This window comes from Idiotropiscis lumnitzeri, chromosome 7, assembly GCF_059441095.1.
Source record: "Idiotropiscis lumnitzeri isolate Australia: NSW breed Sydney's pygmy pipehorse chromosome 7, RoL_Ilum_1.0, whole genome shotgun sequence".
Classification (NCBI taxonomy): domain Eukaryota; kingdom Metazoa; phylum Chordata; class Actinopteri; order Syngnathiformes; family Syngnathidae; genus Idiotropiscis; species Idiotropiscis lumnitzeri.
Genome location: NC_142397.1, coordinates 23,013,911 through 23,038,329, shown reverse-complemented (window position 1 = coordinate 23,038,329; position 24,419 = coordinate 23,013,911). Strand labels below are relative to the sequence as shown.

Below are 24,419 nucleotides of genomic sequence, written 5' to 3'. Positions count from 1 at the left end.
TGGCCTGATCATAACCCCTGGTCGACCAAGGACATCAAACGCCTGACAATCCTTTGCCTTATAAAATTATCATGTGTTTGAAGATTATCCTTATGTTTGAGGTGTGTTAAGATTGGATTCATATTGATAATAGGGTTCAAAACCAGTCAGGGCATACAATCTGAAATAATGACCGTGTTCGATATTTTCAAGAAAAAATATTTGTGTGTGTGGGAGAAGCCGTCTTCTACTGAGCAAGCGGACTCCGCAAACGGTGACGTGACAGAATGTAGCCAATCAAAGAAGCTCTCTGACTGATGAACGAGTAAGCGCCAGTAAATGAAACTAAAATTGTTAACAGTGTTAAGGGTGTGAACCCATCTATTTCTGAACCGCTCATACTCCCTCACTCGGATCATGGGAGCGATGGACGCTATGTCAACCATCTTCAGGTGGTAGGTAAGGAGCTCCCAAGGTGAAATTGAAGAAAAAAATAATTTGCGTTCCCTTGCAATGATTGCTATACAAAGCAAAGTTTATTTTTTTTTTGCCAGGAGACGTACATTTTAAAGAGTGTTGTACTTCCAGGTCAATTTCTGCCTAAATTCAAGCAAAAAAGATGGAGTGTTCTTGTCATGTGTGGAATGTCCACATGAGAGACATTTCTTGACCTCATTAACGGGGCAAAGTCCTCCTTCATGTCTCTTTCTGTCTCAGACGAACTGACGTTTTTCACAAAAGCTGTGCATTTTAAAATACAGTACACAAACTCACCGGAAAGTACATAAATGCTACCTTTAAGAAATGCAATCCCTCACCAAAAATCAATGAATTAATAAAAATCGAAATCTTTGCATTATCTCACAAAGAGTGCGAGAGAATCTCTTCAAAGCAAAGTTTTTTGGAGAGGAAATGTTCCAAGTTTTAGAATTTTTTTCTTCTTCCATGTCACCTTTGTGGATCCTTAGGTTGGTAGCTCACCCGATGTTTTTTTTGTTTTGTTCTTTTTTTTGTTTTTTAATTAATGTGGGTTCCCCGGACGGCAGGATGTATTTTCTTGCTTGACAACAACAACCTTACAACTGCACTCCTCTTCGGAAACACTCTGCAACGACTGCCGTGCGTACCTAAAAGAGCCTGGCGTTGTCATGTGAAGTCATGTGTGATCACTTGAGCACCCTCCCTCAGAGGCCTGAATTCTTGGCCGATGGTGAAAGAGAATCGTTGTGTGGATGGGGAGCTCTGATGAGATTATCTGAGCACCTGACACATAATACGTACTACGTTCCGTGAGAGTTCAGTCATGTGATCGCGGTGGCGGTGCACGTACCCCCCTCTGCTAACAGTGAGACAGCCTGTGATGTACTGACTGCAGCTGTGAGCAGGCTACAAACACAGCACCCAAATGCCCTGCTCCTTCTATCTGGTGACTTCAGTCATGCTTCTCCATCCTCCTCTCTGCCTTCATTCACACAACATGTAACCTGCCACACCAGAGACAATAAAATATTGTACCTTTTCTATGCCAACACCAAGAAGGCGTACACGCCACTGTCCCTCCCCCCGCTGGGCAAAGCTGATCACAACGTGTTTGCTCTCCTGCCTGTGTACAAACCTCTGGTCCGCAGGAAGCCAGCTGTGACAGGCACAGTTCAACGATGGCCTGGAGAAGCCGAGGAGGCCTTAAAGGACTGTTTCAAAACAACGGTGTGGGAAGTATTCAGCAAAGCGCATGGGGAGGACATTAATGGTCTAACGGACACAATTACAGACTATATTAATTTCTGCATGGAGAACACCATACCCACTAGGACAGTAAGATGTTTCTCCAACAACAAATCCTGGATCACACCGGACATTAAAGCTCTCCTGAAGGAGAAAACGAGGGCTTTTGTGTCAGGCGAGAAGGAGGAGTTGAACAGAGTGCAACGTCAGCTGAGAAGGAGGATCAGAGAGGGGAAAAAGTCCTACAGGATGTGGATGGAGGAACAGCTGCAGCCTTATAATACCAGGGATGTCTCCGGCTGTGGAATACATCTTGCCTAGTTCCAGTTCCAAAGACTCCCCCATCCGAAGGAGCTCAACAACTTCAGACCAGTGGCACTGACGTCTTGTCTGATGAAGACCCTGGAGGGACTGGTCCTCCTCCATCTGCGCCCCCAGGTGAGCTCTTCGATGGACCCACTCCAGTTCGCATACCAGCCTTGCATCAGTGTGGATGATGCCATCATCTACCTGCTCCACACTTCACTCTCCCACCTAGAGAAGACTGGGAGCACTGAGAGGATCATGTTCTTTGATTTCCCCAGTGCTTTCAACACCATCCAGCCCACCCTATTGGGAGACAAGCTGGAGCAGGCGGGAGTGGCCCACCACCTCATCACATGGATCCACGACTACCTCACACACCAGCCACAGTACGTAAGAACACAGGACTGTGTGTCTGACGTGCTCCTCTGCAGCACGGGAGCGCCGCAGGGAACTGTTTTGGCTCCCTTCCTGTTCACCCTCTACACCTCGGACAAGAAATACAATTCCCCTTCCTGTCACTTGCAGAAGTTCTATGATGACTCTGCGATTGTCGGCCTCATCACTAGACGATCGGGATTACAGAGAACTTACTCAGGGTTTTGTGGACTGGTGTCAACAGAACCGCCTCCAAATCAACGCTGGGAAATCCAAAGAGCTGGCGGTGGATTTCTGCAAGCGTCGGCGCTCTCCACCTGCGCCAGTGAATATTCAGGGAACAGACGTTGAGAGGGTCTCAACTTACAAGTACCTGGGTGTTCAACTGAACAATAAACTGCACTGCAACGACAACACAGATGGTCAGAGCAGACTCTTCCGATTCAGGAGGCTGAGGTCCTTTGGTGTTCCGGGGACACTCCTCAGGAACTTCTATGACGCTGTGGTTTCATCTGTGTTTTTCTATGGAGTGGTCTCCTGCGCAGAAGGCATCTCGGGCCGGGACAGAAAGAGACTGGACAAACTAGTGAGGAGGGCCAGCTCTGTCCTGAGCTGCTCCCTGGACTCTGTGGACGCAGTGGGGAGATGACGGCGAAACTGTCATCAATGCTGGACAACCCAGCCCACCCCCTCAACGACACTCTTAGAGCACTCCACAGTTCCTTCAGTGATAAGACTGTTACACACTCGCTGTGTGAAGGAGAGTTTTCGCCGCTCCTTCCTGCCGGCTGCTGTCAGACTTCTTAACAAGAACATTGGGTCAAGCCTACAAACGGACCGGTATAAGTGCAATTGTGCAGTCCTAGGATGCAATACACACTACTACTGTACTTATCCAATGGTGTACTTAAATATTGACCAATGCAATATTTTGTTTACCATTGCAGTATTCTTATCATTGCAGTATTTCTATAATTGCAGTACATTTATCCATCCATGCAGCCATCATCTGTACCGCTTCTAGGCTCGCGGGGGGTGCTGGAGCCTATCCCAGCTATCTTTGGGCAGTAGGCGGGGGACACCCTGAACTGGTTGCCAGCCAATTGCAGGACACATTACTTTTATCATTGCAGTGTTTTTATCATTGCAGTATTTTTTTTTAATCATTGCAGTATTTTTTATCATTGCAGCATTTTTATTTATTTCCCCTCTGTGCCATGGACAGACATTATGAGTGTTTCCTTACACTTGTATATGTTGTGGGATGTGAGTGTGTATGTACATGGGGATTTGTGTATATACTGTGTATATTCGCATGCTTTTTATGTCTGCTGCTAATGTTATACATTAATGGCTACATTACGCCGCCGCCTTTGTGTGATCTATATCTTCGCTGCTGTAACTGCAAATTTCTCCATTGTGGGACTATTCAAGGACATCTTAATATGACCAAAACTATTTTTTTTTGTCTTTGTGAGTGAGGTCTGCCAAAGATAAAAAAAAAAAATTCTATTCACATTCGAAAAATCCTGATGCGTGTACCTGGCTTAACTCAAGATTGACGTAATCGTGGAACACTGATGTTAAGTGCTTCAATGACTGACTACACTTTTCACATAAATCAGGCTGGAACCAAATTAAAATGGAGGGGATCCAACTTTGAAGAGCGTCCAATCCACCAATCATTCATGTCTTGAAATGTTGGAGTAAAACCAGAGGACCCAGAGAAAAGCCCCACAAGAACAGGGCGAACATGCAAACTCCATGAAGGAAGGTCGGAGCCCGGAATTGAACCCTGCACATTTGTACTTTGAGGCAGAAGACCTAACCAGATAATCATGACAATGATAATAAACTTCTATTCTATTCTATTATGTATGCAATTGTAAAATATTAACAATAAAATTGTGATACATAAAAAAATTACACTCTACTGGTACACTTTAAGTAACGCAGAAGCGTATCGAACCGCTTTGAGTTGTCCTTTCTGACAAGTAGCCTGTAAACAAAGCCACCACATTTATGTGTGAGGCTAAATTAGACTAGTTAAAATCAGCTTCATAAATGCCCAAAAAATAGTCAAGTAACAAATGTCTTGTATACTCACCCTGTGGACCCTGGGCTCTTGCAAACTCCGAGCAAAGGTCTCTTGACAGAAAAAATGTCCATCTTAAGAAGACCTGAAAGTGAAAATAAATTAAACTGTTTGCCACACAACCGTATATTCCAGATCATAAGATACTTTTTTTTCTCAGGTTCGCTGGTCTTGTGACTTGGATGATCTTAACTCATTAGCTCATTTCTATTCCATATGGAAAGTGCTTTGTTACAGCTCCAGCTGTTGTGAAATCCTTTATATAAATAAAGTTGCATTGTTCTGTATATACACAATAGGTTTGCATGTAAAAGTGATACATACATGCATACATACTAGGGGTGCAACAAAACACAAAATTCACGGTTCGGTTCGGTTTGATACATTAGTTTCACGGTTTAATATTTTTTCGATACAATTTTTTTTAATTATAGTTTATTGAAGCTATTTACATTTGTTTAAACTCAAAAGTACACATTTTATATTTAATTACATCTTTTTTACCAATATCTGACCCAATTTCTGCTGTGCATACTGAGCAACATATTAAAAAAAACAGCACCATGAAACAAATGAGAATATTGTACTAATACTAAATAATTTTTCTGGGAAATGACCCATCTTTTGTGGTGCACTCTGAGCAACAGATTACAGTATATTTGACTAATAAACAGCTCCTTAGAAAATAAAAGTTAGACTATACTTATCTTGTGAAGTATATTTTCAGCATCAGCATCTTATTAAACCAAAACAGGACCTTAAAAAACTGTTGCGTTAAAGTTAAGTTGGAACGATATAGGCTATCTACGGTATGTAGAAAAAATCTAAAAATATATATTTAATATTTATTTTATCTATAAAATTACAAATATTTTTCTGTAGTGCATCTTTATAAGTCGAGTATCCATAAAAAAAACAATTATCTTCCTTCATAGTGAATAATTTAAAACATCATTGTTTTATTTTATTTCTTTTTTTTTAATCATTGTACCATAGTGTTTTTATTCATCATAGGGGGTCTGTGAACCATGCTTTGTCTTGTCTCTCACTTGCAACCTGTTTTCCATAGGTAACCTTTTCAGAGGCATAAAGCCCCACACAACTTAGCTCATAGGATCATTGGGACGTGCAAACCCCTCAATCAGTTAAGGTTAAGGCTGGGCGATATGACCTCAAATCATTTCCCGATGAGCAATTTCACCTCGATAACGATAAATGCACGATAACCCCCCGTGAACATAAATCAAAACAAATGCAAGAAATGCATATTAACTGCTTTTTTTTGCCATGTGCTAAGGAGCTAGTGTAGCCTGTAAACAAAATGCTAAATAAAATGAAAGATATGTCAATGCAAGCCGAATAAACAAGTATGCATCATTAGGAAAATGGTGCGCAGTCGCCACTTGTCGTCTATGTAATGTACAGGCTCAAACAGGGATCCATGTTGCAACTCGACTACAAGTCGCATGTGGATGCAAAATGCTTGACATCTCTAAGCTCCCGCCCCGATGTTGACCATATTGGGAAGTACAGTTTGCGACAAATATTTGCGTACCACTTGCCGGCTACTTTCATGAAGCGTTTAAATCCCGTGTGCTCCACTGTAGCTAGATGAGCTAGGCTATTGCTTCCACCTTTTAGACGTTCGCTTGTATGGTGTCGCCTCCGTTATGGGCTGTTGTCACTTGTCGAACCTTGCTTCTCACGTTGAGTTTTTAGCACAAGTTCCAAGTCAACAGCATGGTTGTGTTGTAGGTGGTGAAAAAAGAAAAGGTTGGACGTGTTGTATTGGGTTCTTACGATGCACTTTGTAGTTAATGTTGTTTTGCTCAAACATCGTCTTTATGGAACCCAACATATTTCCAAACGACAGATTTCTTTTTGGGACAAGCGCAACAGGAACAACTTCAACTAACATCACTTCGTCTTCAACCATGTCAGCCACTTCTCGATTTGAATCGCCAGCCAGAACCACCTCGTCAGTTTTCTTGCTTCTTCAGATGGGTTAAGTCAGGCGACTACACGCGCTGTAGCCGTCTTAAAGGGGCATGAACATAGCCGCAGACAGAATAGACTTTTCTTTTTCTTTTTTTTTTTTTAAACACCAAATTTACCGACATGGGCAAAATGATGTTGGTTACTGTAATACATTTCGGTAACGGTACATTTTTGCCCATCCCTAGGTAAGGTGACGGCTCATCTGCAGCAACCCACGCCAGATCCTCTGCAGCTGCAGCCCCCAATGAAAGCTCTTTCAGCGCAAATACTGCAGCTGTCTCCAGTGCCCGTGTCATTTCCTCGGCAGCTGCGGCCGTGTCCAGTCCCCATGACGGTTCCTAGGCAACTGCAGGCGTCTCTAGTCCTGGTGCCGTTTCTTCAGCAGCTGCGGCCGTCTTCAGTCCCCGTGTTGGCTCCACAGCAGCTGGGGCCGTCTCCAGTCCCTGTGCTGACTCTTCAGCAGTTGCGACCCTCCTTGATGACAGCACCCCCATGGTCCCATGCTTGCCCCTCTGTGCCACCAGCCATAAGTGACGGCCCTCAACGGCAGCCGCCCCAATCTCCAATCCGTGTGCCGGCTCCTTGCCAGCTGCAGCTCTTCTTTTTGGTATTGTATCATTTTTATTATCATTATTATTTTCATCATCATCATCATCAGTAGTAGTAGTAGTAGTAGTAGTAGTAGTAGTAGTAGTAGTAGTAGTAGTAGTAGTAGTCGTAGTAGTAGTCGTAGTAGTAGTAGTAGTAGTAATCGTAGTCGTAGTCGTAGTTGTAGTAGTATTTAGAAAATGTGCTTCAGAGTGTATTGCGTCAATCGTGAGAAAAGCATACTTACTGATATGTGGCGCTGGTAAAATGCGAGCAGTTTTCACTGGCCCATGACGCACTGAGAACAGTTCCTGGGCCTCCCCTGCCATCTGAAAGATAATATCAGTATTTACACAGAACAAGTTTGCACCTTTATATCCTGCAATGCATCCTATAACACATAAGGATGTAGTTTTATTTTCAAGATATGAACTATACTATATTAATGTTGAATAAAACCCAATCACTATTCGAAAACTTGGATGTGGATGTTTGTCTGTTTATAAATAACATCTAACCACGCCAAAATGAACCTTGACTTGTGTACTGGGGCACAGAAATTTGGGATTTATTATCGTCATTAAAACCAAGCACCCCTCCAACGGCAGCCCTCTTTTAACCATCACTTCATCGTAGTAGCGAAATTGTGTGTCCCAATGATTGTAAGCGCAAAGTTGTCAGCGGGCTTTGCTTCTGGTATGGTCACCTATGGAAAACAGCTCTTAAGTGATGCAGCAGACAAAACATGGCTCAAATGACCCTTTGTGATGAAAAACATTTGTGGATATGTGATTCCCTTGCCCAAAAAAGGGTCATAGCGCCCCCCCTGGATCCATGCTTGGAAGTGGCGAACGCCTCGTGGCCGGGCATACACCAATTGGGCCTGGATGGAAAAAACAGAATACGTAACATTGGTCTCCATTCCCATCCAGCACTGGTGAAATGGGCCAGGGGGGGTCCGGTGTAAAGTGAACTGGGCGGCACCCAAAGGAAAACACCTTGGTGGGTTGATTCCCGGCAACAAAAGCTAGCTCAAGTGGAGTAAAATTTCACCTCTGTGAGAAGGAAAGCCTGAGCTGGTTACGAGGTTGAGCGGGTTCAACTAGATTTAGTCTGGCTCGCTTAAACACACAGTTTAGGATCCAGTATCAGTCGTATTGAGAAGGGTTGAAATGTCTTTCGTTCGTGAGTTGCCCATGGTGAGAGGCACAGAGGAGGTGTGGGTATACCTGTCCCCTACTCCGGGTTGGTGCTTGTAAATTGAGGTTCATCCCGGTGCATATGACGCGCCATAATTGTTCCTATGCATCAAACAGCTGTTCAGAGTACCCACCAGTTTTGAAGTCCTTGGAGAGTACTCCAACATGGGACTCCTTCGTTCTGCTAAGGGACTTCAACGTTCATATGGGTAAAGACAGTGGGAATGCCCCCCCCTGTTTGAACGAGAGTACAGCAATCCCGCGCTATATCGTGCTTCTCCTATCGCGGATTCGCAGATTTTTTTACAGCGGTATTGTGCTCTGTGTGGCGGCACGGTGGCCCGACTGGTTAACGCGATGGCCTCATAGTGAGAGACAGCATCGGACGTGGGTTCAAACCAGGCCGGCTCCAGCCACCCTGTGTGGAGTTTGCATGTTCTCCCCGTGCCTGCGTGGGTTTCCTCCGGGTACTCCGGTTTCCTCCCACATTCCAAAAACATGCTTGCCAGGTCGATTGAAAACTCTAAATTGCCCCTAGGTATGAGTGTGAGCGTGAATGGTTGTTCGTCTCTGTGTGCCCTGCATTTGGCTGTCAACCAGTTCAGGGTTTCCCCCGCCTACTGCCCGAAGATAGCTGGGATAGGCTCCAGCACCCCCCGCGACCCTAGTGAGGAGATGCGGTACAGAAGATGGATGGATGCTCTGTGTAGCGGCCCCTTGGATTTCAAATAAGGACGCAGAGTTTCAAACCTTTTCTTTAATCTTTTATCTCTGAACAAGCATGTTCAGCATTCTGCACCGTGTAAACTACAGAACAACAGAAAAACACAAATTTTAATAGTAATTTCACAAATTATTCACATATCAATCATGTACACACCACGATCCTGTAACGGCAGAAATTCACTTTTCTCGTAAGCTTTGTTAATGAGTGCGGGCAGTCGAAGGTCGTTCTGACTCGTCCGTAGCAGCACATCATTTTATCCATAGCTTTCACTTTCATTCAAGTACTCACACGGACCCAAAGGAACTCTTTCGTCTTCTTGTATTAAAAGTTTCACAACCCAGTACAGTGAGCAATGTCGTTCGGCACAACGAATGTATAACATCTACTTGAATTATGAGAACGCTACGGGAACGGTCAAAAAACTGTTTCGCTTCCACGACTACCAGCACTGTGGTGAACAGGCTCTTACAGCTCCTATCAACTCAATACAAAGGAATGAAGAAATATAAATGAATCAAATAACACCATTTCAATTTGCCATCCAACTAATAATTTACATTTTTTATATATTTAACATTTTATACACTACCGTACCTCATTCCACTCTCCCAAGGGCGCAAGTTAACAGTTTCCGACAGTCAACTATCTTGCATTAGCTTGGGATACACATTGAGATTCTGAGCTACGGAAAATGTAAAATAACGAAAAATCACAATGTCAATTCTTTCCCAAAACAATCAAATTAATGCTCTATAAAGATAAAGATATCCTTTAATAGTCCCATATTGGGGAAATTTGCAGTGTTACAGCAGCAGATATAGATCACACAGAGGCAGCAGTGTAATGCAGCCGTTAATGTATAACATTAGCTGCAGACATTCCTAAAAAGCATGGAAATATACACAGTATCTACGTCTACAGACGAATCCCCAGGTATAGACACACTTACATCCCACAACATATACAAGTGTAAGCAAACACTCCTAATGCCTGTCCATGGTACAGATGGGAAATAAATAAAAACGCTGCAATGATAAAGAAATACTGAATGATTGAAAATACTGCAATGATAAAAATACGGCAATAAGAGTACTGTAATGGTAAGAGTACTGAAATGATAGAAAAATACTGCAATGATAGAAAATACTGCAATGATAAAAGTACTGTAATAGTAAAAGTTCTGTAATGATAAAAAAATACTGCAATGATAGAGAATACTGCAATGATAAAAGTACTGCAATAGTAGAAGTACTGCAATGATAGAAATACTGCAGTGATAAAAGTACTGTAATGATAAGAATACTGTAATGGTAAACAAAATACTGCATTGGTCAATATTAAAGTACAGCATGGGATAAAGCACAGCAGTAGTGTGTATTACATTCTAGGACTGCACAATTGCACTAATGCCTGCCCATTTGTAGGCTTGACCTAATGTTCTTGTTAAAAAGTCTTGACAGCAGCCGACAGGAAAGAGTGGCGAAATCTCTCTTTCGTACAGCGAGGGTGTAACAGTCTATCACTAAAGGAGCTGTGGAGTGTTCTAAGAGTGTCATTGGATGGGTGGGCTGGGTTGTCCAGCATTGATGACAGTTTTGCCATCATCCTCCTGCCCCCCACTGAGTCCACAGAGTCCAGGGAGCAGCCCAGGACAGAGCCGGCCCTCCTCAATAGTTTGTCCAGTCTCTTTCTGTCCCGGCCCGAGATGCCTTCTGCCCAGGAGACCACTCCATAGAAAAACACAGATGAAACCACAGAGTCATAGAAGTTCCTGAGGAGTGTCCCACGAACGCCAAAAGACCTCAGCCTCCTGAGTAGGAAGAGTCTAATCTGACCCTTCCTATAGAGAGCGTCTGTGTTGGCGCCCCAGTCCAGTTTATTGTTCAGATGAACACCCAGGTACTTGTAAGTTGAGACCCTCTCAAAGTCTGTTCCCTGGATATTCACTGGTGCAGGTGGAGAGTGCGACGCTTGCAGAAATACACCACCAGGTCTTTGGATTTCCCAGCGTTGATTTGGAGGCGGTTCTGCTGACACCAGTCCAAGCCCTCTTTACTCCCAATCGTCTCCGTCAGTGATGAGGCCAACAATCGCAGAGTCATCAGAGAACTTCTGCAGGTGACAGGTGGAGGAATTGTATTTGTAGTCCGGGGTGTAGTGGGTGAACAGGAAGGGAGCCAGAACAGTTCCCTGCGGCACTCCCGTGCTGCAGAGGAGCACGTCAGACACACAGTCCTGTGTTCTCACGTACTGTGGCCGATTTGTGAGGTAGTCGTGGATCCATGTGATGAGGTGGTGGGCCACTTCTGCCTGCTCCAGCTTGTCTCCCAATAGGGTGGGCTGGATGGTGTTGAAAGCACTGGAGAAATCAAAGAACATGATCCTCACCGTACCCCCGTCTTCTCAAGGTGGGTGAGTGAAGTGTGGAGCAGTTAGATTATGGCATCATCCACACTGATACCAGGTTGGTATGCGAACTGGAGTGGGTCCATTGAGGAGCTGACCAGGGGGCGCAGATGGATGAGGACCAGTCTCACCAGGGTCTTCATCAGATGAGACGTCAGCGCCACTGGTCTGAACTTGTTGAACTCCTTCGGATGGGGGGTCTTTAGAACCGGAACCAGGCAGGATGTTTTCCACAGGTGGGGGACTCTGCCCAGCTTCAGGCTCAGGTTGAACATATGCTGGACGGTTCCATACAGCTGGGCTGTGCAGGATTTGAGGAGCGGGGAGCTAATCCCATCTGGACCTGCTGCCTTCCTCGCCTTCATCTTCCTCAGCTGGTTCTTCACCTGAGATGTTGTGAGGAACAAGGCTGAGCAGGAGGAAGTGGTGGTTGTATGATGTGGCTGGGAACTGGAGTCTGTGGAGAGAGAGCCGGGAGAGAAGAGGGGGAGAGAGGGTCTCGTTCGCAGCGGCAGGAGGGGTTGTGGGGGCTGCAGCAGGGGAGACTGAGCGGGGGCAGGCATTTGATCAAACCTATTGAAAAAAAGGTTCAACTCATTTGCCCACAGAAGGCCCCCTCCCTTCTGGGTCTTACCTGGTTGTCCGTGGCCTGAGATGGTCTTCAGGCCCCTCCAGACATCCCTGGCATTGTGCCGCTGCAGTTGTTCCTCCATCCGCAAGGTCTCCCTGGCTTCTCCGTACCATCTCTGAACTGTCTGTGTCACAGCTGGCTGCCTGCGGACCAGAGGTTTGTACACAGGCAGGAGAGCAACCAAGTTGTGATCAGCTTTGCCCAGCGGGGGGAGGGACAGTGATGTGTACGCCTCCTTGTTGTTGGCACAGAAAAAGTCCAATATTTTATTGTCTCTGGTGTCGCAGCTTCCATATTGTGTGAATGAAGGCAGAGAGGAGGAAGGAGAAGCATGATTGAAGTCACCAGATATAAGGAGCAGGGCATTTGGGTGGTGTGTTTGTAGCTTGCTCACAGCTGCAGTCAGTACGTCAAAGGCTGTCTCACTGTTAGCAGAGGGTGGCAGTAATGCCGCCACGGCGATCACATGACGGATTCTAATAGCTATTAGCTCAATGTCCCGACTGCAAAGTTGATCCTTAACAGTGATTTGCCCAGGGTTACACCATCTTTCATTCACAAACACAGCCAGCCCTCCTCCTTTCCTCTTACCGCTCTCCAGTGTCCTGTCCGCACATAGGATTTGGAAGCCGTCCAATTCCACAATGGCGTCCTGCGTTAGCTCTGTTAGACACGACACCATGAACATCAGCAAGCTAGCCTCCCGTAAATTCCTCTCGTGCCGGGTTAGCGCTGTTAGCTCGTCCATTTTATTGGGAAGGGATCTAACATTCCCCATAATAACGGACGGGAGGACGGGGTGGTATCGTCTTTTCCTTGCCTGGCGTTTAGCCCCCGCACCACACCCCCGTCTCTTCCTCCTCAGCTCGCGGGGGATATCAGGTCTTGCTCCGGGAGCTGGCGCGGGGTTAGCACGGAGTGCTAACAGCTGATCTCTTGTATACACGATCGATCCGTAGCTCAGAGTTTCGTCTCTGGACACGATCGCGCAAAAAACAGCCCCCAACAGCAGTAAAATCACCGCAAGTTGGAAGTCTATTGCTGCGATGAGGTACAATAAAATAATACAGGGTAAAGGGAAAAAACACACGAAAAAGCCTCAATAGTGAACCAAGCTGCTGTAAACAGGCAGCCACTTGTGCGGCGCCGGAACCGGAAGATATACAAAGTGTGTGTTAATATAGATGGTTTTTTTACCGCTCCTCTATCAACATACGTGCATTCGTCTCAAAGTGAAGCAACCCGGAAGTTGAATAACAAAAAAAAAAGATAGAAGAAGAAATAACACGCTTAAAATGGCACTGCAGGACCACAACTTCCCATCTACACGTAAAAACAAACCACAACAATGCATCATATCAAATGCATTGTAAAATAATTAAAAAAAAATAAAGCTGACTACTTTGCGGATTTCACCTATCGCGGGTTATTTTTGGAGCGTATCCCCCGCGATAAACGAGGGATTACTGTAGTGCTTTGTTGTTGGACATCAGTGGTTGTCACACATGGTCTATGAACACAATATTCAAGCATAAGGGTGGTCCACTTGGCACCAGGGTACTCTCAGTGGCAGTTTCATTATCAACTCAGTGGTCATATTATCAGACTTGCAGCTGCATGTGTTCGACACTCAGGTAAGGAGAGTTTCAGAGAAGTCAACCGATCACCACCTGTTGGTGTATTGGCCCCGACGGTAGGAGAAAAAAGTCAGGCATGGAAGGAGTTTGGCGAGGCTACGGGCAAAGAACATTTGAGAACATTTTGCTTTATCGTACAATCTCTCTGTAGGGTGAAGCAGTCTCCATTAACATTGTGTATAGGGGGGTGGGGAACTACTGAACTTGACAAAACATTGTGAATCAGTAGGGAGAATATCCCACCTCAATTCCACCAATGGAATTCCTACGAGGAAGCAGAGCCTGGGTCGTCTTGGGCTTTCTAATCTCTGGAGTGGAAGGAGGTCAAAAAACTCCTTGGTGGCAGAGCCCGAAAGATGGAAAATATCTTCCCGGAGTTCTTAAAGGCTCTTGATGTTGCAGAGCTGCCCTGCCAGACACGCCTCGGCAACATCGCATGGACACAGGGAACAATTTGAAATGGTGGTATGCCTTTTAAGAAGGTGAACCAGGGGATCACACTCCTCAGCCGTCTATTTGAGGTTTATAGGGCGATTGAAATTTCAGATTCAGAAGGTGCAGTGTGGTTTTCGTCCTGGCTGTGGAACAGAGGACCAATTCTACACCCTCATTGGGGTTTTCGAGTGTGCATAGTAGTTTGCTCAAACAGTCTTCATGTGTTTTGTGGACTTGGACAAGGCATTTGACTAAGTCCCTCAGAGAATTCTGTGGAGGATGCGTCAGGAGTATTGGGATCTGGCACTGGTCACGTGAAAATAGTGGTACTTTAGACGTGCTTCCAGGTGGTTTGGAGCTTGCAGATGGTGACTTTGACATAATGTGTGCTGAAGTTAAGATCCAGTAGGATGCAAGAGATGTGGACTTCATCTGTTTGTAATGTATAATACTTAGCAGTCAATCAGCAAGTCTTTGCCATTGGGTGGAAACCGTGCATGCATATTTTTAACTGAAACGGACTAAAACCTTTTTGCGTTTTCGTCGACTATATTTACTAAAACTAGCCTTAAAAGTTCTTTTGTTGAGCTTCCATTGACTAAAACTAGACTAAAAATATCACAAATAGGAATGACTAAATGTGACGAAAACGAATAAGCATTTTAGACTAAACTAATAATACTAAGACTAAATCTAAAATGCCTGCCAAAAAAAAAAAACAGCCGCTAATAATCGATTAAAACTTCAATCAGGATTTAGAGCCAACCATTCTACTGAGACAGTCCTTACTAAAGTGACTGATGATCTTCTAGCTATGGACGCTTACACCTCATCAATATTACTCTTATTCGATCTTAGGGCTGCTTTTGACACCGTTGATTATTACATGCTACTAATACGCCTTGAAACGTATGTTGGTATTTCAGGATCTACGCTTTCTTGGTTTAATTCTTACCTCTCAGAGAGGACGCAACGTGTTACTCATGGCAATGCACCTTCTGAGTTTTTTAATGTTACTTGGCCCTTTATTTAGTATACGTGAATATAACATTATTTTTCACTGTCATGTTGATGATACCCAATTATACATGCCGCTGGAAATAACAATCCCGAGTAATTGTTGAAAACTAGAGGTATGCCGTGCCAAGAATATATAATGGATGTCTTTACATTTTTTGCTTCTTAACTCAGGTAAAAACTAAGAGGCTGATCATTGGCCCCGCACGTCATCGTTACCTATTTAAAGACCACCCTCTGAGTCTTGATGAATTGGTTTTGGCAACTATCAACAGCAGTCTTTCTTGTGGCGTAGTCTCCCAACACTTTAAACGTGCTGTGGAGCAACCCCTGCTTAAGAAACCAGGCCTTGACCAAGATGTGCTGTCAAATTTTAGACCCATTTGCAAATTGCCTTTTATTTCTGAAATTTGGGTAAATGTGGTGCACATGCTGTTACGATCTTTCTTGGATGAACATAAAGTCATGGAGGTTTTCCAGTCCGGTTTCAAGAAAATGCATACCACAGAGTCAACCCTGTTACGAGTTTTAAATGATATCCTTCTGGCAAACAACACTGGAGATTATGTGTGTCTTGTCTTGTTAGATCTAACTGCGAGCATTTGACACGGGGAAGCACAGTATTCTTCTGGCTTGTTTACTGCACCAGGTGAGCATTAGTGGTGGCGCTCTCGAGTGGTATCGATCGTATTTAAGTGGCAGGACCTTTTGTGTTTGCCAAGGTTGTACTGAGTCCCGCTGCGCACCTTTGTCGTATGGTTTTCGACAAGGTTCTGTTTTGGGGCCCTTGCTGTTTTCGTTATACTTGGTTCCATCCGACGAAAACATGGAATTTCCTTCCATTGCTACGCAGATGACAATCAGCTCTATTAGGCCTGCACGATATGCCGTTTGAACATCGTGATTGCGATGTGCGCATGCGCAATAGTCACATTTTTTTTTTTTTTTTTTTTAGAAGCGCCATACAACCGTCTGGGCAATCCAAATAATTAATAAGAAGTTTGAACTCAAAAGTTGCTGTTTGCAAACTGGATTTTGCACCTCCTCATTTATTTTTAATATTTTTGTTCTAATTTATTTACAACTTTGCTTCAATAATACACCTGCTTTTTAATTGGTCATTATTATATTTTAGTTTAAAGATGTTTAAAACTGTCACTGCTTTCGAGGTTTTTATTTTCTTCTGTTTTTGTAAAGGAGTCAATGGACTAGCGCATCTGCTCTTTTGTTTATTTTTTTGTTTAAAATATGTTTAATATTTTGCTGCTTACAATGAAGAGGGAAAAACAACATTAAATATCTGAATTATTGTATGAATCCAATGGAGTCATGGTGAGTTAACCAAATTCTTCCCAAACAGAGCTATTTGAGTCATCTGGTGAAAAATTTTCGAGTTTCAATATCGCAATGTACTTCGCAACCTCCCCAAAAATTGCAATGTCATTTTTTTCCAATATCGTGCAGCCCTAAACTCTACGTCCCACTGAGCAAAAAATACACGTTCTCCTTGAGACCACTCATGTCCTATCTAGTGGAAATAAAAATCTGTATGTCGCTTAATTTCCTGAATTTCAATGAAAAGAAGATAGAAGTTATGGTGATTGGTCAGAGTGGCCCTACTACTCTTAACCCTGTTGACCTCGGCCCCCTGACATCGTATCTAAAGCCAACAGTCTCGAACCTGGGTTGTAAATTGGACAGTGATTTTAAATTAGATTGGCAAATCAGTGCCTTTTTTCAATCCAGCTTCTTTCACTTTCGGCAGCTGGCTAAAGTGAAGCCCTTCCTTGCTCAGCAGCACTTAGAAACAGTAATCCATGCCTTTGTTACATCTAGGCTAGATAACTGTAATCCATTTTACTTTGGAGTAAGGCAGTACTCACTCAAGCGCCTCCAACTGGTCCAAAATGCTGGTGCTTGCCTTTTAACTGGAGCTCGGAAGACAGTTCACGTAACACTAATCTTGGCCTCTCTTCACTGGCTCCCAGTGCACTTTAGAGTTCACTTTAAGATACTTCTGTCGGCCATCAAAGCTTTAAATGGTATCGCTGTTCTGATGTTCTTCTGGTCTCATTGTAAATGTGTTTATGTGTTTTAATTTGTGTTCTAATTTCCTGCTAATTTATATTATACCATATGGAAAGCAGTGTTGTTTTTGGCAGGCATTTTAGATTTAGTCTTAGTCTTTTGGACAAAAATGCTTATTAGTTTTCATCACATTTAGTCATTTGTTGTTAGTGATAGTTTTAGTTTATTTTTAGTCGACGAAAACTCCAAATGGTTTTAGTGTCGTTTTAGTTGACGGAAACTCCCCCCAAAAAGTTTTCCTTTCGTTTTCGTAAATTTAGTTGATGAAAATTCAAAAAGGTTAAAAATAGGCATACAAGGTTTCAACCAAATAACAAAGACTTTCTGATCGACTAATAAGGATTATGCTTAACAAACAGATAAAAGTGGTAACAGTGGTTTCAATGCTCATTGCTCCAAAATAAGCAGAGAACCAAAACATTTTATTTGGCATTATTTCACTAAAAGCAACATAAATAAACAAATTAAAAATGTGTTAACAACATAGACCTGCAGTAGACTTGTTCTAATTTAGTACCACAACAACAAACTATCAAAAATGTCTTCTTTACTTGTAACAGCTTGCTGTTATCAGAACCAAGTAGCCTACCGAGTGTCACTGTCGCCATGGCCTGTCAAACGAAAGTGTGTCAGTGTGTGTGAGCCAAGACGAATGGCCGCAGACGTGTTTGTGTTTTGTTGTGCTGGTGCGTGCAACGGTGTGTGTGGGGCGCATGTGCCCCACGTGTTGTCCGATGGTGGGCGTGCCCAAACGAGGAGAAGTTGCATTAACATCGTAATATTTGAACGACAGATTTCATGCACAATAGAAAGGTATGTCATAAAATTTGAACGTCCGACAGACCACATGCTAGCAAAGTTCTTCTCATTATCGTCATGAAAAAAGAGACGTTGAAATATTTTCGTCATGGCCATCGTTGACAAAAACACTGACGGAAAGCACTTTGTTACAGCTCCAGCTGTTGTGAAATGCGCTATATAAATTTGGTTGTATTGTATTGGATTGTATTGATGAATTAACTATTGCGCAAAGCAAGTCAACAAAAATTCCAGTGTTATGTCTGACTCAATGTCTTTTCAAATGCACATTAAAAATATAATTAGAATTGTGGGTTTTTTTTCATCTGTGCATAGTCCGCTGATAGTTTTCTACTCAGGCACCAGCGTTCTGGAATGCCCTAACACCAGATAATAGTAGAACGGTTTAAAACACGACTAAATAAGTATTTATATTAATCTGCATTTAGTTAGACTAAAAGTTGGCCTCTTTACTGACACTCCTAAAGATAAGTCAGAAACAGAATGCCCTTTAGTGCCATTGTACTCAATGTACAACGAGATTGGAGAGCTCCCCTCTTCAGTGCAGTATAACAAATAATTTAATAAAATAGAATTTATTAAATCATAGTATTGTGGCGGACATTAGGACCATGCCTCTCACCCAGCAGGCATCCCGTTTGGGGGCGTATTCATGTGAATATTTTTTGGCGCAAATTTGTGATTGTGCATTATTCTTTTGTTGGCAGTCTTGGAATAAAGACGTGTTCACAGTCAGTCGTGTGTGCTCATTTAGACTGCCACATTGATGACCCCGACACTGAGTATCTTTCAAGTCGTAGATGAAGAGGTGTCTTCCTCGGCCATGCCGCCCCAACTCCCACATCGTGCAGCCGTCACCGCTACGTGAGGCTACCAGAGTTCTGGCAGAGCGATCCGGCTTCGTGGTTCCAGCATGTGGAAGCACTTTTCCACCTTCGTGGAATCACCTCCGATGACCCGAAGTACTACATGGTTGTGGCGTCCCTCAACCAACTGACTACACGTCTTGTTATGCAGCTATTGCGAGCACCTCCACAAGGCGGGAAATACGACGCGCTCAAACAGCTTCCGCTGAGGAGGTTCTGTTTGTCGGACTCAGAGAGGGCAAGACAGGCTCCTTTCCCTGCCTGGTTTGGGCGATGGCACGGCAGTGGATCTCATGGACAAAATGCTGTCGCTATTGGGTTCGGATGAGGGCGGTTTAATTTTCCCGCACATTTTCCTGCAACAGCTACCATCATGCGTGCATGCGGTGTTGGCTAACTCCGTTTTTCTGGCGACTGGCGATTATCGAGGTCTGGCTGAGGAAGCCGATCGAGTTCTGCTGGCAACGAGACGGTTCGCCGTGCAAAGTGTGGCGGCCGATTCCACCCTTGGGGCTACACCAGACGTGGATCCGTCAACGGTGGCAGGAGTGGTCGTTCAAAAGCGGCGCGAGAAGGTTCTCTGCTTCTTCCATCAGCCGTTTGGCGCCAAGGCTCGGCCTTGTGTTCCCCCCTGCATCTACGAGGCTGCGGGAAACTCCAACGCCGGCGTTCAGTAGTGGCTGTGGGCACCGGCAAAGAGAGCGAGCTGCTTTTAATCACAGACTCGTCCTCTGGAAGACGTTTCCTGGTGGACTGCGGGTCGCAAGTCAGCCTGCTTACACACTCCGCCGCGGACAAGGCGGGCGGTGTTTGCGGACCACCCCTGTGTGCAGCTAACGGCTCGCCCATCATCAGCTTTGGTTCCAGGTTGGTGACTGTGTGCTTTCATGGATGTGATTTCCAGTGGAACTTTCTTGTTGCCGCAATCACGGTTCCCATTATCGGCACGGATTATCTCTGAGCACATGGACTGCTCGTTGATGTCGCGAACCGCCGTTTGATTGACGCTGTTTCTTTCACTACTTTTTCATGTGAGGCTGGGAGACTCGGGCCATTAACGCATGCAAATTATTTGGCATCGGGTGACATATATCAACGCTTGCTGACAGACTTTCCGTCGCTAACGACTCCAGCTTTTTCCACCACATGCACGAAACACGGGGTGGAGCATTTCATACCCACGGTCGGCCCGCCAGTTTTTGCTCGCGCGCGTCGCCTTGACGTGGCCAAATTGGCAATAGCAAAAGGGGAATTTGCTACAATGGAGCGTTTGGGGATTGTGAGGCATTCTAACAGTCCGTGGGCCTCGCCCTTACACATGGTGCCTAAAAGTGATAGTTCCTGGCGGCCTTGTGGTGATTTTCGTCGAAGTGATAGTTCCTGGCGGCCTTGTGGTGATTTTCATCGCCTTAACAATGTAACCACGCATGACCGTTACTCCATTCCACACATTCAAGACTTTTCCGCCCGTTTGGCGGGCACCACCATTTTTTCCAAAAGTGGACTTGGTCCGTGGTTACCACCAGGTGCCTGTGCAGGCGGAGGATGTGCCCAAAACCGCGGTGATAACCCCCGTTCGGGCTTTTTGAATTCCTGCGCATGCCTATTGGACTGAAGGGCGTAGCACAGACTTTTCAAAGATTGATGGACTCTGTGTTGCGCGACCTCGACTTTGTGTTTGTATATCTCGACGATATTCTGGTGGCCAGTCCTTCACCAGAGGAACATCTGTCACACTTAACAGAGGTTTTCAAGCGTCTTGATTTCACATGGCCTGATCGTGAACCCAGCAAAATGTCAATTTGGTCTGGTTGAGATCGATTTCTTAGGCCACCGGATTTCAGCACAGGTCGCGGTCCCCTTGCCCGCCAAGGGGAAAGCGGTGGTGGATTTCCCCCCGCCCGGCCTCAGTTAAGGCGCTGCAGGAGTTTTTGGGCATGGTTAATTTTTATAACCGGTTTCTTCCGCGTGCGGCCCACCTCCTGCAGCCTCTTTACAATGCCTTGAAAAATAAGAAAGCTAATGATACTATCGAGTGGTCTGCGCGGCTGGAACAGGCTTTTCGACAAACTAAGGATGCCCTTGCAAGTGCGACTCTCCTGGTCGACCCGATTGCGACTGGGCAAGTTGCCTTAACTACAGATGCTTCTGATATAGCCGTTGGGGCAGTGGTTGAGCAGCTCGTGGCAAATGTGTGGCAGCCTCTTGCGTTTTTCGGTCATAAGCTGCGGGATAACGAATGGAAGTATAGTGTTTTTGACCGAGAGTTGTTGGCTTTGTACCTTGCGACGCGCCACTTTCGTTTCCTTCTTGAAGGACGCCGTTTCACGGCTTACGTGGATCATAAGCCACTTACGTTTGCGATGTCAAAGGTTACTGAACCATCAGCAGCGGCACTTGGCAGCCATTTCCGAGTTTACGACAGACGTTCGGGACGTGGCCGGTAAGTGTAACTCTGTAGCTCAGGGGTCCTCAATCCTGTTCCTCGAGGGCCGGTGTCCTGCAGGTTTTCCATCTCTCCCTGCTGCAACACAGCTGATTCAAATGATCAGATAATCAGCAAAGTCTGCAGAAGCTAGATAACGATTGCTCAGGTGTGTTGCACCAGGGAGAGGTGGAAAACGGGCAGGACACCGGCCCTCGAGGAACAGGGTTGAAGACCCCTGCTGTAGCTGATTGTTTATCGCGCGCGATCGTGTGTCCAGTCCAGCTCGGGGTTGATTTTTCGGAAATGGCTGCCGACCAGTCCGATGATCCTGACATCAGCAACCTAAAGGCAGTGAGTACAGCTCTTCAGCTTGAGGAGATGGTGTTGCATGGCGGTGGCCCTGGTCTCCTCCGCAATGTGTCCACAGGCCGCCCTCGTCCTGTGGTTCCGTTGGGATGGCGTCGCCGGGTTTTTGATTCGATCCACTCCCTGTCACACCCTGGCGTCCGTGCATCAGTCAAGCTGGTTGGGGCCAAGTTTGTCTTCGTAAGGACGTCAAGATGTGGGCAGCAGCCTGTGTAGCATGTCAGCGTGCCAAAGTCCACCGGCACACCAGGTCGAGCCTTGAACCTTTTCCGATTCCGGCCAGGAGGTTCGACCATGTGCATGTAGACTTGGTAGGTCCCCTTCTCCCTTCGCAGGGTTTTACTCACCTACTCACTATGGTGGACCGGACGACTATGTGGCCAGAGGCGGTTCCTCTGTCCTCCACAACCTCGGTAGACATAGCCCGTGCGTTCCTGTCATCCTGTGTCATGCGTTTTGGCACGGCGTCCGATATCACCTCGGACAGGGGCCCCCAGTTTGTATCCGAGCTCTGGTCAGCCTTGGCAGTATCCTTGGGTGTGCGCGTGCACCGCATTACTGCCTACCATCCGCAGGCTAACGGTTTGTGCGAACGTTTTCACTGGTCGCTTAAAGCTGCGCTGCGAGCTGTTATCGGACGGTAACTGGGTCGACCGTCTGCCATGGATTTTGCTCGTCTTACGTTCAGCGCAGAAGGAAGATCTTAACGCCGCTCCTGCTGAGTTTGTGCTCGGTCAGCCGCTTCGCGTGCCTGGTGAATTTCTGCCAGACGGTTCAGACGCTCCGCCCTTTTCCTTTTTGTCGGGGGGGCCCCTGAGCCCGGCACCGGTTCACCACTGTGTTCCCAAGGTATTCGTGCCGTCCGCGCTTATGTCGGCCCGTTTTGTTTTTGTGCGCCACGATGCCCACCGCTCGCCCTTGCAGCCACCGTATGACGGCCCGTTTAGGGTGCCGGAGCGCGGCAAAAAGAGTTTTGTGCTTGATATGGGTGGGCGAAGGGAGTGTGTCTCGTTAGATAGGCTAAAACCAGCTCATTTGGTTGCAGACGACGTGCTGTTGCCCTCCCAGGTCCAACGCCGCGGTCATCCTCCAAAGTCCACGCCCTCACTTCCGCGCGACAGCGTTGCGTGTCGTGCTCCCGCTCCTGTCTCGCCTGACCCCCCTGCCCACCGGGTTTCAACTGCACCACTAAAGGATGGCCTGCGTAGTCGTTGTGGCGGGCCAGTGAAGCCCCCTGTGAGGTTTTCCTTCTGAGCGACCTTCTGGGTGTTCAGGGGTCGGGGGCTGTGTGGCGGACATTAGAACCATGCCTCTCACCCAGCAGGCATCCCGTTTGGGGTGTATTCATGTGAATGTTTGTTGGCACAAATTTGTGATTGTGCATTATTCTTTTGTTGGCAGTCTTGGAATAAAGACGTGTTTGCTCATTTAGACTGCCACAGTGTAATTAATTCAATATTAAATAATGAAAAAAATTAAATTAAACAAATAAAACATGTTGCAGTTCTACAAGAAAAGGTTTGTTGTGTGCGAGTGTGCTGTTTGTCTTTGGATAAAAATGGCCTGTTGTAGTCCCACCTTTGGGAAATTTGCAGTGTTACAGCAACAAAGATATAGGTCACACATAAACACTGGCATAATGTAGCCATTAATGTCTAACATTAGCTGCAAACATTCAAAAAAGTAAACACATGCAAATATACAGTTTATACCGTATTTTCACGACCATAAGGCGCACTTTAAAGTCCCAAATATTCTCCAAAACAGACAAGGAACTCTGTAATGCAGAGTGAATAGACTGAGAGTCATAGATTTGTACACTTGCAAAAGGGCAGCTGTCCACGATGTCATAGACTGTCTTACCATTCATGTTATTGCAACGTCACAGGTTTAGACAACAGACACTGCAAAAAATAAAATAAAATAGCACAACACTCACATCTGTCTCACCAGCCATCTGATTGGCTGAGTGCATCTTGGCACATTCCTGCTGGGTATAGACTGAGACTTAAGTGCAATAGATCTGTACACGCACTATGCTCTCGAGACAAACGCCTGATCCCCCTTAGGGCGTTTCAGAGTGCATGTTCGCACACCATGGTGGCTATAGTCTGAGACTACAGTGCGCAGAATTGATTGTGACAAATAAATTCTTCGAACACTACAAGGTGATGGTTTGAAAGCTGGACAAAAGGGAAGCAGTCCGTGATGTCCTAGTCTGTCTTACCATTCATGGTATTACAATCAAGAAACATCACAGGTTTAGGCAACAGACTCTGCAAAAAGAAAAAAACTGCCCAAAGCACACCACTCACGACATCTTTCTAAGCAGCCATCTGATTGGCTGAGGCTGAAAGACTCCCAGAATACATTGCAGTACTCTTTGTGTTTTATTTTTATTTCTTTTTGTGATATGAATGGCACGAGAGCATGTTTTGTGTTAATTTTATTTCTATATTTCACCGTGACTGTGAGTGTGGCGACTAGTGACATACCTCCCATGACAGTGTTAATTTGCTACGTTGTCATGAAAGCTCCTACAACACCTATTGGACTGCTTTTGACAAAGCTGCCAGCCTCGAAATGAAATCTAGCATGCGCAAGCTTGCATGCGCCACCCAGCAAGTGCAAGCCAGCATGCGCGAGCTTGTGGATGCGTTCAATACAGAAATCGCACCCAAAACTGACGCTGCGCCCTTTGATACGGCGCGTCTTTTGGCCGTGAAAATACAGT

General features: G+C 45.4%; 1 protein-coding gene across 16 annotated transcripts in view; it reads right to left on the bottom strand.

Annotated features, from left to right (window-relative positions):
- The window catches only part of bcas3 (BCAS3 microtubule associated cell migration factor), a 474,526-nt gene that overhangs the window by 417,212 nt on the left and 32,895 nt on the right, over positions 1 to 24,419 (bottom strand). For all 16 annotated transcript variants that reach the window (XM_088299829.1, XM_088299828.1, XM_088299825.1 and 13 more), the window contains 2 exons: positions 7,314 to 7,395; positions 4,493 to 4,565 (listed from right to left, as the gene is read on the bottom strand). In XM_088299829.1, coding sequence (XP_088155955.1) covers positions 4,493 to 4,565; positions 7,314 to 7,395 — 155 coding nt within the window. The remainder of the gene's footprint in view (positions 1 to 4,492; positions 4,566 to 7,313; positions 7,396 to 24,419) is intronic.